Source organism: Emydura macquarii, unplaced genomic scaffold, assembly GCF_026122565.2.
Source record: "Emydura macquarii macquarii isolate MOO-44397 ecotype Brisbane River unplaced genomic scaffold, CSIRO-AGI_Emac_v2 contig_1348, whole genome shotgun sequence".
NCBI classification, from domain to species: domain Eukaryota; kingdom Metazoa; phylum Chordata; order Testudines; family Chelidae; genus Emydura; species Emydura macquarii.
Window position 1 is genome coordinate 11,556,338 of NW_027131485.1, and position 15,336 is coordinate 11,571,673.

The window sequence follows — 15,336 nt, forward strand, 5'->3', positions numbered from 1 at the left end:
GGCGATAGAAGGTTTGTCTCAGCTCGGAGAACTGCCTACAGTGCCCAGCAGGGCAGAGAGGGCCACCAGCCGCAGGGAGCAGGCAAAGCTGGCAGAAGGGTCTCCTCTGCACGCCCTGCACTGTGTTAGAGCAGCCTCTGGGCTGCTCTAACTTACACTGGGCGGAAGGGAGGGGCTGAAAACACAGAATCAGTCCTGGGGAGTCCAGGCCACACCTACTTTATCCAGCCATGCCCCCTTTTCCTGCTACACCTGCATAGAGCCACTAGAGAGGATGCCTGTGGGCACCAGAGAGGCTGGCCCATTGCATGCTCCCTGGAGCCCCCCCACAAACCACACTGGAGTATCTGCCTCCTCCTCCCCTCAGGCCTGATTCTTCCCAGCAGTACTGAGCACCTGCAGCTCCCCCGACTGCCAGCGCAGTGAGTGCTCAGCACAGCTGGCATGCAGTGGGTCAGACGGGGCAGGGACTGGGACACAGCCCATTGGCCCCCACCCGCCTTCAGCCCACACTGCACACAGGGGCCAGATCTGAGCCTGAAATCAGTGGCACCCAGGGCAGGGTTTGGCACATTCTGTGAACTGCCCTTGGTGCCAGCTTCTGTCTGAGCCCCGGGGTCCCTCGTGTGTGACTGGGACCGGAGGGCATTGCTGACACACTCAGGCACTGAAAAGAAGCTTTTATTCACCCTAGCCTGTGTCATCACGATCAGAGGACAAGAAAATCAAACTGCCCCACTCCCACAGCACGCCCGGCTTTGGGCTGCTGGGAAAGCCACAGGCAACGTGTCTCCCAAACCCCCTGCCTTGGCCTCAGAGCCCGGCCTCATAAAAAGGGAGCGAGTTTTATCATTAACCAGGGTGGCACATGGCAGGGATGCAGCTATCAGATGGCAGCATCTGCAGCCTGGCACTGCCCAGCATCCCTGCAGGGGGCACACACACTGCTGGTTTTGCAGAACTGGCACAGATGCTGGCGCTGCAGCGGGGAGGAATCCAAACGTGTAAAGCGGGAGAGCAGGATGAGGCCCGCGGTGCATGGCCCAGGCATCAGTTTGGCTTCTGTGAGAGGGGTTTGGTTCAGTCTGGAATCAGACCTGCAGCTGGGCCAGCTGCCCAGCCAGCATCACGCTCCCACCCAGCGCCGCTCGGGAAGAGGCAATGGTGGGAACTCCCGGTCATACAAGTGTCTGGACCCTCAGTGTCTCCCCAGCGCAGTGGCTCCTGGAGAAGCTGGCTGGGTCCTCAGTACCTCTGCCTCACAGCCCGTTGAACTGATCGCTTTCCATGGCCGGCCTGCCCAGCTCTCCAGCCAGCTCCCGGCCGGCACCATGCAGCTCCTGGCCGGGCTCGGACGTCCAGTTGGCCAACAGGTCACTGAAGTCAGGGGGGTTTGCGTTGAGGAGGCACTGGGGGCTGGGCGACGGCTCTTTCCAGAAGGACGGTGGCAGCTTCCTCTTGTGCATGGGCGTGATGTGGCTGTACTTCTTCTCCAGCCGTGGCTTCCTGCCGTCGGACACCCTCTGTTTAACGAAGCGGCGCAAGCCGTATTCGAAGAGCTCCGTGAACGGCCCCAGCTTCTGCACCCCATCCTTGTTCCAGATGGAGTTCCACACCCGCTGGTCCAGCTGCCCGGTGGGCGCCAGGGGGCCCGGTGCATCCTCGTCGTCCAGCTCACCGCTCTGGGCGAGTCGCATCAGGTCTGCGTAGTACAGCTCCCGCCCTGACCGGCGGGGAGAGAAGCCGTTCTCGTAGATGTTGCAGGAGTCGGGATCCTCGTCCTTGGCCTTCCTCCCAAAGTATCTCTGGATGTCGCAGCTGATCAGCTCGGAGAACTTTAGGAGCTGCAGGGTCATTTCCGCGTCGCTCTGGCTGCCACTGGCTGTGACTTTCTGCCTCTCTCTGCCAGGATTGTGACTGGTGGGGCTATCCTCCTCTTCCTCCTCTTCTACCTCCTCTTCCTCCTCCTCTTCCTCTGACAGGTCTTGGAAGTCCACGTCTGGGTGGGTGGCGGGGTGGAGGAAGGAGTGCTGGAAGGAAGAGGGCAGCCTGAACTCTGCCAGGTTCCTGATCACGCCTGCTGCCATCTTGTCTCCCGGTGTGGGGACGGGCACCGCTGGGCCCTGGAGTCACGCTGGAAAACACAAGGGAAAACGTGTGGTTAGGGCTGTGCTGGTGGGAGACAGGGGAGGGGTGAGCTTCAGTCCCACTTAGCACACACAAGGGAGGGGATCTCCCCATCCCAGCCAGGCAGATGCTCTCCTCCCACATGATGTCCATATCTCCCAGCTGAGCAGGGCCATTGGCGTCGCGTGCTGAAAGCCAGAAGATCCTGCGCTCACAGGGGCTGGAACTACAGGGGCTGGGAGTGCGGCAGTTTCAAGTAATAATAGCAACCCAAATACGTGGTTTCCGCCATCTGCGCCCCCACCATCAAAATTGTTCCAGCACCACGGCCTGCGCTTTGTTCCCCCAGCTCCTGGGGACTCTGCTTGGAGGCTGCCTGCCTGTCTATCAGTCTGTCCAAGTTAGTTGCGGTGGGAAATTCTTCCGACAGCTCTGTATTCATGTGTGCAACGAATTCTCTCGTTGCCGTCTCCGGTGAGCATGCTGGGCCTGTGACCCAGAGGGCAGCGGATAGAGCCGTAGGGCTACGTTTGCTTAGCCCAGCTGTGCCGGGGGGGGGTCTGCATTGGTGACAGCAGAGCAGGGGGTGGTGTGAGACTGGAGGGACCTTGCAGAAGGATTTATGCTGCTGTCACATGCCCTACCCCCCCAGCCTTTGTGCACAGCCAGCAGATGCAGTGGCTGAGCTGTGCTGAGGTCCGGGGGCAGCGGTTGTTCTCCACAGCTGAGAGGAGGCTGCTCAGCTTCGTTTGCTCTGCAGCGGCGGGTTGCAGTGACCCCGACTCCGGGAGTAACACCCCAGCAGGGACTCTGACTGCTGGAAATGGCTCTGAGGGCTGCAACGCCGGAGTTACCGGAGCCCGCAGGCTGTTGCCATGTGCGGAGCAGGTCGGATACAGGATAAGAGCTTTATTGCACAGCTGGAGATGGGATTTATGCTTCTTAAACAAACAAACAACCCCCTCCTAACATCTGCCGGGCCTGAGACGCACAGGGCTGCGCCACGCAGCCAGCCAGGAGAGAAGCTGGCGCACAGCCGGGTGCGCTTTCCAACCGGCAGCTTGGATTGTTCTTTGTAAACTAGCGGGGTCTGTCGGGAGCAGGAGGCAGAGTCCTTGCCTCCCTCCCGAGACCGCGGGCCAGGGATCGGCCCCTGGTTTGGGTCCTGGTCGCTGTGTCAGTGTGGAGTAACTCCCCTAGCGACAGCCCTGGGTGTGGCAGGGCATTCGGTCTCTCGTGCCATTAAGGCCCAGGCCTGGGTTGGCGCAGCATGGGCTGCACCAGCCCCGGGAGAGCGCTGGGAGGGAAGCGTGGATTGCCCATGTGCAGCGGGAGTGCCAGGGCTGAGACAGACCGGGCCCTGCTCCAAATCCCACAGCCAAACCACTGGGATCTCGGCTGGGCAGGAGCAAATCTCCAGAGCTGGACTTCCCCAGGGCACGGGATTCTTCGATCCAAGGGCTGGATCTGGCCCCTTATGGAGACAGGGCTCAAGCCATGGGGCTAGAGCTGAGCCTGCTCTGGGGCTGAGGTTGTAGAGGCAGTTCCTCCCAGTGCTGATGGCCATTCACTGGGGTGCTGCCCACCTAAGGCAGGGAGGGGCTGGAGTGGCTGCTGAACTGGTGGGGGGAGAAAGGTGCAGGGTTGGGACCCCTGTGGAAATGCCCCAGAGAGCAGCAGGGGGAAGGGCCCCCCTCCAAGGACTTTCTGGAGCATCCCGAAGAACATAACCACCCATCCCAGCCCCGCTCGCAACCGGTTCTGTGGCTTTTTGGTCATTTCTCTAGGGCCCTTCCAGTTCCTACTGGCACCCCGTGGAATCCCCCCTGTCACGTTCTCTAGGGCTTTTCCAGGAGGGAAGGTTTCCCACGCCCCCAGCGCCACGGTGAGCTGCTTCTGCCCGTCGCCACTGCTCTCTGCAGCTAGGGCTGGTCTAGTTAGAGCCTTGTCTTCCCAGGCGGGTGGGGCCCTCGCTCGTGGGATCCGGTCTAAAGGAGAGCGTGAACTCTGCGGGGCTGAGACCACCCACCTCTGGCCAGTGGTGGGCTCCCTCAAGCCAAGGCACGGAGGGCCGCCCACTTAGCGCCCAAGCTGCGGAGCCGTTCACAGATCTGCCCGTGTCCTGAGAAGGGCTGGGCGTGTGTGTGTAGCACAAGGGAAGGCAGGTCACTCTGAAAGCAGCTGCCTGGCCATGCCCCCCTGCCCCTGCTCTACCGTCCAGCGGCGGATGCTGGGGAAGCCCCTGTCTGTGGCAGGCGTAAGGAGCTGTACACAGCGTGCTCCCCCCAGCAATCCCTGACACACTGTGTTGGTGACGTCCCCACACAAGACTGGGCACCTTGCTCCAGCCGTGCACTCCCCTCCCCAGGGGAGCTAGGGCAGGCTCTGCCCTACAGAGGCTCCCTCTCTGCAGCGCCCCTGTTCCTGCCTTTATCTCCAGGCCCTGCCATTCTCTATACTAGCAAACGGCACCTGCTCTGCAGCTCTGCGAGGGTGTGGGCACAGCGCGGGCATTGGTACAGCGGCACACACGCCCCTGCGTCTTGTCTGCACTACAGCGCCACAGCCACGGGACTAGCCCCCCTGGCTGGGGAGGGCCCTGCTAGAGCTGACTCAGTCTCTGGGGCCCGGGCGTCACAGGCCGGGCACCCAGCACCGTGGGCCCAGCTAGTTCTCCAGCCACGCTGCTGGTGCCAGGGAAAGGGGCCGCACACAGCCCAGGTGGCACACACCTGCAAAGGCACTGAAAGCCAGGCTCCCCGCCCCCCCCCCAACTCCTCCCACGGCCACAGCCCAAGCTGCCCTGCCCCCCAGCTGCCAGCCTGGCTTCCTTCACCCATCCCCAGCCGCTTTATAGCCGACCGAGTTACCCAGCTGCACCATCCTGGCCCCCCCTCAGCTGCTGGACCCTGGGGCTGCCCCTCCCTGCAGGCCGAGCATCGCTGGGGGTTGGCGCACTCACAGCTCAGGGAAGGCACTGGAGCCCCACACAAGGGCAGGGCAGTTGAGAGGCCCCAATCCGGCAGTGCAGGTGGGGCAGGGCCTCATAGCAGGTATTGTGCAGGGGGGAGCCTTCCCCACCCCCAGAACATGAAATATCTCTGCCAGAGAGCACTGTCAGCGTTCCCTGCACTCAGCCCCTGAGTGGTATCTATCCCACCCAGCACCAGGGCCAGCTGTACCCGCCACCACCCATCTCTGGGCACCCAGCCTGCGGGCTGGGGAACTCCACCGCTCACTGCTGCCTGTCGGTCCAGCCCCTGGAGCTGCTGCGTGCCCCCTCCGGGCCTGGCTTTGCCATGTAGATGCAGATCCCAGCCCCCACATGCTGGAATGCAGCGAGAGCTGCAGACCGGGGCTCCCTGTGCCCAGTGCAAACTTCCTGCAGAGCAGCCCCCCGCTGGCTCCCTGGTCCATTCCCAGCAGCAGGCAGGATCCCGCAGCACTGCAAACAGTCACAGCGCTTCAGCAATGCCCTGGGAGGCAAGCGAGCCCCATCACCGCGTCACGGGAGAAATGACGAATCACTTGCTCTGGGCCAGAAACAGAACCCAGGAGTCCTGGCTTCAGCTCCCAGTACAGCACGCCCTTGTGCAAATACTAGGTCACACCGGGCAAGGGACGTGCCCTGGAGTCGGGGGCCCCCCTTTAGAAACAGCCTCTCGAATCAGCTGCACACCCAGAACAGCCACGCTGAACGGGCAGGCAGTCGGAGAGGCACCAATGGGTAGGAGAGTGGGGGCTAGTGGCTAGAGCAGGGAAGTTGGAATCAGGACTCCTGGCATCTCTTCCTGGTTTTGCCACTGAATTGCCACATGGCCGCGGGCAAGTCACTTCCCCGCTCTGTGCCTCAGTTTCCCTGTGGGTAAAGCAAGGATGACGCTTCTTCCGAGTGCGAGGCACGTTGTGCCTGCGGATAGAGGATGCTAGAGAAGGGCAAAGTCTGACTGCTGCCCCTGCCGCCACGTGGGCTGCTTCACCCCTTGTCCCTGGGAATCCAGGGGCCTGGCCGGTGTGCTGCACGCTGGCAGGACGACCCGAGGGAGGTGGGATGGGAGAGGACGGGCGATGGGCCCTTTGGGCTCCCGAGGAGAGGATGAGCCAGGGGCTAGAGCAGTTTCCCACGCAACCCCCCCAAAGCAGAAGCAATGCTCTGGCTGGGAGCTGGGCTGGTTGCTCCATGCTACAGCACCATGCCGGGAGACACCTGCCCAGAGCCAGCCCTGGGGCGTGGGGTCAGCCCAGAACTCACTGGTGCTGCCCCAGGAGAACAGAGACCCACTGGGATATTGAGGGAGGATCCCACCCCAACCATGCCATGTCACCAGGCAGCAGCCACTGCCCACAGGACCGTCCTGTGCCAACAGCGCTTTAACATGTGCATCGCATGGTGGGAAAGGCCAGCCAGCCCGGCCGGGCCCTGGCTCCAGTGCTGGGAAAGCGGGTCTCATTCACGCCAGCACCTCTGCAAACAACAGAGTCGGCCCCTGCTCCCCCACCTCCACCAGCCTGGCCTTGCTGTCCCCCATCCCTCATCCAGCTGGGATCACTCACTAATGCCTGTAGGGTCCCGCGTGTTCTGCGCCAGCCGTGGGAATGTAGAGCGGGTGAAGGTGGGGGAGCACCCCGGGCTGGGGCCTGAGCAGGCCCAGCCAGAACATCCCTTGTCTCCTTGGCCTGTTCAATGCGCCCCATCGCAGCCCCTGGGTTGCGTTCCAGCCTCTGCCCCTGGCTGTCCCTGGCAGTGCTCGGCCGCTGAGGAGAAAGGGGACCCCAGCGCTAAATCGGTCAGGAGCGGTTAGAAAGCAGCCTGCGACCCTACAGCGTTGCTTGTCGGCAGAGCTCGCAGCCATGCATGCGGAGGGACACTTCTCGCCCTCTTAGCAGTCGGGCTGCGGCTCTGAGTAAACTCAGGAGGGGGTTGGGAGGACCCGAGGGCAACTTGGGGGCCGCAGGCGACTCTAATGCCATCCCAGTGCCTTAACAAGCTGGGCTGCTGACGCAAGCCAGGGCCTCCTTCCCCAGCGGCTGGGCGTCATCAGCACCCAGCCGCTGTACTGCAACCCGCAGCGCACTCCTCGGTGTAGAGAACCTCGGCACTTACCTCGCCGCTGCAGCCGCGCCATGCGTAGGATCCCAGGCTCTTCTCTCCCCTGGCCGTCCCTCCACCTGGGGCTGAAGTATTTATAGTGGAGCTGGACTGACGGCTGGCAAATATTTGGTAGCTGTATTGTAATAGTAGACTTGGTAAACAGAGCTTTGGTTTGCTTTAGCGCCCAGCAACCAGAGAACACGGCAGCAAGGGAGCCAGTGGGACGGAAGATAGGACTCACCTTAATGGTTGACTTCCCAGGGGATTTTCAAGTGTTGTTCCTGTAGATTCACCTATTAAATCTGAAGTCACAGCTGCCAAACTGCCCTGCGCACTTGTGCAGAGGGCTCTTATCTCTGCTGCAGATTGGAGGCGAAATCAAGCTTTGTCAAACAGGCGTAAAATTAAATTTCATGCTATTTTGACTCCTGGAGTAGGCATCTTCTGAAGAACATAATGCTCATCAAACAAGCCCTGTGCAAATACTAGACGCCTGGCCACACCGGGCAAGGGACGTGCCCTAGACTCGGGGCCCCCCCTTTAGGAACAGCCTCTTGAATCAGCTGCAGGGCTGGAGACAGCCCTGCCTCCTGTGATCTGTTGTATTCGTTCAGAAGGAAGAAAGGGCCCCATGGTGTTAACACAACCCAGTCACTGTCCGACATTAACCATGTTAAACACAGAGCCCGCCGCCTGCTTCGCACCAGGGCAAACGTGCCATTAAACAGCCTTTGAACCTTAGATTAAAAATACAGATGGAAAATCAGTAAAAGCGTTTGAAATGTAAAGTACTAAGAAAGGCTTTAATTTCAGCCACATCCCTTGTTCCCGTCCCTGTTGCTGGAGAGAGTCGTTGATGGTATTTTCGGTGGAAAGGGAGAGTTTGCTGAGCCAGGCTGAAGCTGGTGTTGCTGTTAAAGTCCAGCCCCATTTCCTAGAAGACAAAACAAGACAAACACACACACACACAGGAAGGGAAAAGAACATCAGAGCAAGAAGATGCAGCTCCTGGCGTTGGCTTTCACGTGCAGCCTCAGTATTGGAAAACACAGGCCGTGCCCACGGTCTGCTCAGCCACCCCAAGGGCTGGCAAACTGGCACCAGCGCCGGCTGCTTAGGGCATTGCTTTCAGCTTACGGCTGGGTTGTCAAACAAGCCATCCCCCAGAGATGGCTGCCATGGTGGTGAAGTTTGCTTCTTCTCCTCCTAGGGTCTTTCTGTCAGCTGGTGTCACCACTGCCAGCTTCCCCCCACAAACCCTCTTGGGAAGGATGCCAGAGGGAGCAGTGGGCAGAACAGCCCTCAGGATAACATTCACTCATTAGGCCTGATTTCTGACACACCAATTTTGCAGCATGGATTGCTGGTCCCGCACGTCTCTTGTTTACCAGGCACGATCATAACACAGTCCTTGAATTCTCAAGAGGCCTTTTTGTTTCAACTAATTCAGCCTGTCTCCCTTCTGCACCTTTCTCCCACCGCTGTTTGTTGCTATCGGTTCCAGTGGGAGTTTATGAACTTTCCCTCACTTCTGACAGTCGAGCGCACAATTAGGGTCCATCTGTAGGCCCAGTCCCCACGCCAGATCTACACACCCAGGGCTTGATTCTCCTCTCCCTACGCCAGCGCAGCTCCATTGATGTGAGCGCACTCACTCCAGATTGACATGGAGCATCCGTCCTAGCTGCTGCCAGTTTACCCAGACAAATCACCAGCAATGGGGGCTGCAATGGAAGTGCCAGGCGCTAGGGCCAGCGTCTGATCTGGGCTCCCCCCTGCGAGCGACTCTTCCCCTTTGCCATCACGTTCCCACGCCCCACTGGCTCTGAAACTTTCCAGCTAGAAGCAAGAATGTATTTTTAGCGGCTAGTTCATCAGTTCCCTGCTAAAGAATCATTTCACCCTAAATGCACCAAGTGTTTCACTCACCTGCCTGGCCCGCCCCCACAAGCTGGTGTGATGGGAAGCCCGGCGCTAATGGGTTAGTAAGTGATTTACTGGGAAAGTTCAGACCCTGAGTAATTGATTTAATAGTGGCAGTGGCTATTGTAAATCACAGATAAGAGTGCATAATTTTATTTAGTAAACACACCAGCTCAGCCTCTTTTTGTGTTGCAAAACCTCTGCTGGGCCGACACCACAACCCTCTGCTGGCGGGGTGCAGCACAGCTCCCACAGAGCTCAGCATGGTGGGCTGAATTCCTGGGGGGCTCAGCCTTCCCCAGCCACCTGCCCTCGGCCCTGCCTAGGAATGGAGGGGCCTTAACGAGCCACCCTGACTATGGGGCACGGTGGGTGTCTAGCCCCAAATTCCTGGGATCAGCAAGTTATACTTTGAAAAGAAAAGACCAGCAGGATCTTATTCAGGGGGACAAGGCAATATGCCATGTTTATTATGAGAAAAACACAATTGTTAATAGCTAATAGCTAATAGCTAATATCTACACACACACACACACAAAATGTTCTGCAGTTCGTCAGGTATAGTTACCAGTCCTGATCGTTGCTTGACATCGTAGCTTGAATTCGTTGCTGGTGTTCACAGCTCGTGGCGGCTACTTGGCCAGGGAAGCTGGGCACGAGGGAGAGCGGGGTCTCTGTCGGGCATGCACCGACGCTCTTTCATGCTATGCAGAATGTTACCCAAAGCTTTACAATCTCACCCATTTTTTTATAGATTTTAATTTAGATGTGAGTCTATGAGTCCTGCTGCGTCATGCTGCCTCAGGGCTCCTGTGTGATCACTGATCACCAGTAAGTTGCAGACATGACTTTCATCTTGTTCTTTTCTTTCTGGGGTGGATCCTTCTTGCTTTTTCAGGGATTTGTCTGCATTCTTCAGCCATTAAGGTGGTGCTTGCATTTCATCAGGACAGGCTGGTGGTGGAGACTGATCCCATGACACACAACCTTCATTCACACATCTCGTTCACACATCTAAATGAAATTACACAGTCTACACCTAAAACCAAGTTTCATTAAGAGTACAAAATGGAGTACATCATTCAAGATGGAGTTTCAAATTTACAATCTGGAGTCTTGTGGGACATTGGTTACAGTGTAACAGGACAAGCTATTAAACAGAGTTACTTTAGTTATGACATCAAAGAACAGACACACAATATTGACTAACAGATACGCTAAAGGCAATTTCTAATGGCGGCTATAAAAGAACGAGCTACTTAAAGACAGACAGTTTCTATCGGTGATCATAACAAAAGCACAAGTGATTTAAACAGCAGAGGGGCAAGCAGCCAGTGACTTGGAGACAGCTTTGTCAGTGGTAACTAAAAGGAGCGGCTTTCTCAGAGAACGCAGGAAAGCGGTGGCTGTAACCAGCATCTCCTAATACGTGCACAGCGCGATTTTATGAATGAGTCAATTAGTGTGCTTTTCGTGTGTGTGATACAGACAGCAAAGACAATTCATTTGTCATATAAATTCAGTTCATTGGATCTATCTGTACCCTACAAGCGCAGCCCCCCCATCGGCACCTCTAAGAGGGGCTCAGTCCCAGTGGAGGCTCCTGGCTTTAGGGCTGAGGAGATTGCCCCACCTGCCAGAGGGGTTTGAGTTAAAGGGCCAGGATTTCAAGGGCCCTCTGTGTGCTGCCAGCTACCCACTGTCTGTCTGCTCCGCTGGCCCCCGTCGCCGTCACAGGCCTACGGCATTTATCCTCACCAGTTGCCTGCAGCAGGGCCGGCCTGGCCAACATCCCCATTGTACAGATGGTAACCGAGGCCTGGAGTGACAAAGGGACTTGCCCAGGTTGCACACGGAGCCTGTGCAGAGCCGGGAAAGGAACCCAGGTGTCCTGTCCTTTAGTTCATCTTTCCTCTCCACTGGCAGGGGATGTTCCCAGCCTCCAGCAAATGGCTTGGCAAGACAGGTGGGACCAGGCTCTTGCTGACATGGCTCCTTTGCTGGCAGTGGTGCCCTGGCTGAAAGGCTCTGCAGCCCCTTGGCCAGCCGGCTCCCCATGATCTCAGGAGCACAGCCCTCACTGGGCCGGGCAGGGCTCTAGGAGGTGCAGGGTGGCGCTGCCCCCTGTGGGCAGAGTCTAGGAGCACACGCGGCGCTCGGCTTCCTGCCAGGCAAACTGCCCACAGGGGTGGCACAAGGCAGCCGTGGGCCTGAGCCTGGTGAAGCCAGCCAAAGCCAGCAGGGTGTCAAGCAGGCAGATGGACAGACGGACGGACACACACAGATGGAGAGTCCAGAGAGCGGGAGCTGAGTCTGCAGGTGCCAGCCTTGATGGGCAATGCATCTTCCCTCTTTCTTGCTTCCCTCTTGTCTGTATCATTCCTCTTCCCCATCTTTCCCGAGGGTGAGCCTGGCTCCGGGCACCCCAAGAGGAGGGGAGAGCCCAAGGTACCGGAGGGGGGTGTCTCTGCTCCCTGGCTGCACCATAGCAGCATCCTGCATGAGGGAGTCAAGGACAAACGGGTCGTGCCATGCGAGGTCTACCGCTGAGGTGGCTCAATGGAACCCAGCTGCACTCGGGGGCCGGGAACGCCTGGCAGGGCTATGGTTAACACATTGGCACTGCAGCATTGGGCGCCAGGCTGAACCTCAGGTCCCCAGACAGACCCAGGGCATGGGACGCGGCTGTGAGGCTGGCAGGTTAAATGCTGATTAGGACTGACCCATCTGAGACCTCTGGCCACTGCTCGGTCTGTCTGCCAAACCTTGTTCTTAAAGAAGCAGCTCCTGCAACCCAAACAATGCAGCACTAAAACAAACATTCTCACGTGGGATTGCAACCTTTCTAATGGCTGGTGGGAACACTGGACCCTGAGGCCCCGCCCCTCCTCTTCCCCTGAGGTCCCACCCCTTCTCGGCCTCTTCCCCCAGACTCCACTCCCTTTTCCACCTCTTCCCCTAAGGCCCTGCTTCTGTCTGCCATGCTCCGACGCGAGCCACACAGGCAGCCTGCTGGTCTTGGACTCGGAGTGAGGACGGTCGCCACAGATCAGAAAAACCAGACATCAGGGCTTGTCAAACGGCACCTGACCACACAAGATGAAACTCAGACTGTCCGGGTGAAAACCGGCTGGGTGGCAACCTTATCTCAGCCAAATTCACTTCTAAATACAGTGTTTTCTGGGCGAAAAATCTTTCCAACAATTATGTCTGGGTCCTTACACCATTTTTTCCACCCAAATGTGTATTTTTTCCAACCCCCCCATGGCTCAGCAGCTGGGTTTGTCCCACAACGTTCAGATGCACAGCACAGGCATCTTCCATCTCAGTTCAAGGAGCAACTGGTGTGCTCGGATGTTATCCTCTGTGTGCACCAGCCTGGTACACCCATTGCCCGTGAGTTACGCAGGGGCACACGGGGCATTGGGATTCTTGCAGTCTGGGGTGGCAGACTATGCATAGCCCAGTGTAACAGCACCTCTCCGGGTTAGCCGGCCCTCTGTGCCTCTGTCACTTAAGGACATTTTGAAGGACTAGCCACATCAGAAACCTCTGGATGTGGCCTAGCCACTAACGAGCAACATCGAGCCTTAGTGTGTCAGCACGGGATATAGCAGCATCGAATCTGACATAGGCCTTCTGAAAGGCAGCATGGCAAAGTGGCTGAGCCGTGTGGCTGTGTCATTAGCAAGCTGGGCTCTACTCCCTGCTCTGCCTGGAGTGGCCTTGTGCGAGCTCTTGGTTATCTGACGTCTGAAAGGGGTGCGTGATCAGAACCCCTCCCCTCCCAGGTAAGAGGCTGCGGCTGAGAAGGGTTGTGAAGTGCGCATAATATCGCCAGCTCCGCAGGACAGCTGGGACTAGAACGAATGTTCTCCGGGCTTGCAGTTTAGTGCCTTGTCCCTAGACTAGAGAGCAATGCCTGGGCAGAAAGTCACATGAAGGCCTCAGCTTTTGGGTGCTTTGTGAGCTGGCCTGCAGGGGCCAAAAGCTACACTGTAATCCTGGAGAAGCGTTTGGAATAAGCATCACACAGGAGCTCTGGCAGAGGCAAGGACAGACCAGACCTCTCCTGCAGGACAGGCTTTGTCCTGTCCATGAGACCTTCCTTTCTCTTCCTCAAGCTCCTGGTGCATTCACGACACACGGTCCAACTTCTAGAGCTGTTGAGGCAGGGGTCCTACTAATAGACTCCTTTATCCCACACTGTCCACATGGACCCTGCTGTGGCACGGTCCCCTGGTGCACTTTGCTCTACCCTGTTAAAGCACATTGGGGAACGTTTAGTGTGTAGCTTGAGCCACAGACCTATGTTAACTGGCAGCAGAAGAAGGTTGTTATCCCGAGGCAGGGGAGAGAGCTCCTTCCCGCACGTTGTGCCCCCACTGGAGCCATGTGCTGGGTCTGGGATTCCCAATAGAGTGCACGCCGCTGCTGGGGCACCAGTAGCCCAGCTTTAGATTTGAATCTTCACATTCAGTTCTCTTGACAAGCTGCGAAAACGTCTCTGCCATGGTCAAATAGAATTTCCCCTGAGAAAGAAAAGGCACTTCTCTGGCCCCAGGGCTCTCTTGCTGCAGAATTTCAAAGGCCTGCTTCAAACAAGGGCCTAGTTAGCGAGTATCTAAAAAAAAACAACCCACTAAAAAACAAAGTCATAAGATTCTTTTATAATGGAAAGTTTCTGGCAACTAACTACAGGCCCACTGCCCCTCTAATTAAGGGCAGTTACCTTCTGCTATATGTCAATGGCAGCCGGGAGGATTGAGTCCAATAACTGATCTGGGGGGTGCTTTTTAAATTAAATAGAAGGCGTAGCTGGAGGTCCATCTGCCACTGAGACAAACTCCCACACTTAGCTCCAAGAGTACTAAACAATCTCCCTTTCAGGCACCCTGTAGAATTTGCACCAGAATCACTGTTACGTGGGAATAATCGCAAGGGAACAAAAAATGAGCACATCTGGGAAATCAGAGGGCTCTGCAGCCTCCTTGAGGCCAGTCATCACACTGCCTCGCTTGTTGGGGGCCCAAACACTTGGAGAGACACCCCCACACACACACCATCAGTCCAAACAGGCTCAGTAGTGCTTACATGGGCGCCAGGATGGAAGCTTTGTACGCCTCCCTAAGTCAGTGCACCGCAGTACAGAGCTGAGCAGCCCACTGCGTGATCCTGTTAAAGGCCCTACGTTTGAAATGCACCAACTCTGGGGTGGGGCGTGCTCCCGGTGGCAAGGATATTGGGTACTGATGAAGGAGTAGTTGCCTAGAGGAAGTCTCCGCACTGGGGACTCAGGCATTTCCAACTGTGGAAGCAGGATGCTCTGGGTCTGTTGGTGCCATAGAGAGTCACGTGGGACATCTGCACAAACAGCAGAGATTGGCCGCATAGTCCCTTCAACATCTGTAGCCCACGAAGGAGGCTAAGCGAAGTGACGTCATGGGACCAGATTGAAGGCTTATCAGCTGCTGCTGAGATCTGGCTGTATCTAATCATGTTTGCTGAGCAGGCAAATGGACTAGATGGCTGCTATTCCGGCAGGAGGGTTGCCGGCGTGAATGTTTGGAGAGGAGAACGGGGCAAGGGGACACACTGCGAAGGATACAGAGAATGGAGGCCATGAACAATGCTGCAGGCCTTTGTGACTGGGCAACAGAGAACGGCTTCCTCAGTTCTCTGCAGCTATGTACCTTATGGGATCTTATTTCCTGCACACTGTACCTGTCTAGCATCCTGCTATCTGCAGAGGGCCATGGTCCTGGTATTGCAGGTGCAGCCTGTCTTGGAGGAGACACCCCCGCTGGGCTCTCTCTCATGGGGACTTGATGTTGGTTCTTTTTTGCTTTGTTGTTTTCTCCTCCCACCCCCTAAATCCCAGAGATACAAGGCTCAACTGGCTGGAGTTCTCTGCTGTCCCCTATGGGAGAAAGGGGAAAAGCCAGCTCTGGCAGGCTCATTTACACAGTATCATTTCACCCCAGTGCATTTCTATAGTGTTTCACGCTCGAGTGTTTGGAGGGGTCTGGTATTAGATGATGTGTGTAAATATATTTATGTGGGCTGTGTGAGGGGGCGGTGTTGGGGAAAGAATTCTGAAAGGTACAACCTGGGGCAAGAAGGTCACCACGAGCTAAAAGTCAGTGGAGCCTGGCTGGGTAAGGCACACTGGAGCTAATTGACTTTTTTTTGAG

General features: G+C 57.1%; 1 protein-coding gene across 1 annotated transcript; it reads right to left on the reverse strand.

Annotated features, from left to right (window-relative positions):
• Nucleotides 1-1,259: 1,259 nt before the first annotated feature.
• Nucleotides 1,260-2,087, reverse strand: PERCC1 (proline and glutamate rich with coiled coil 1). The gene has a single exon (XM_067551504.1). It carries the CDS (start codon nucleotides 2,085-2,087, stop codon nucleotides 1,260-1,262), a length of 828 nt encoding a protein of 275 aa, XP_067407605.1.
• Between the last annotated feature and the right edge of the window lie 13,249 nt (nucleotides 2,088-15,336).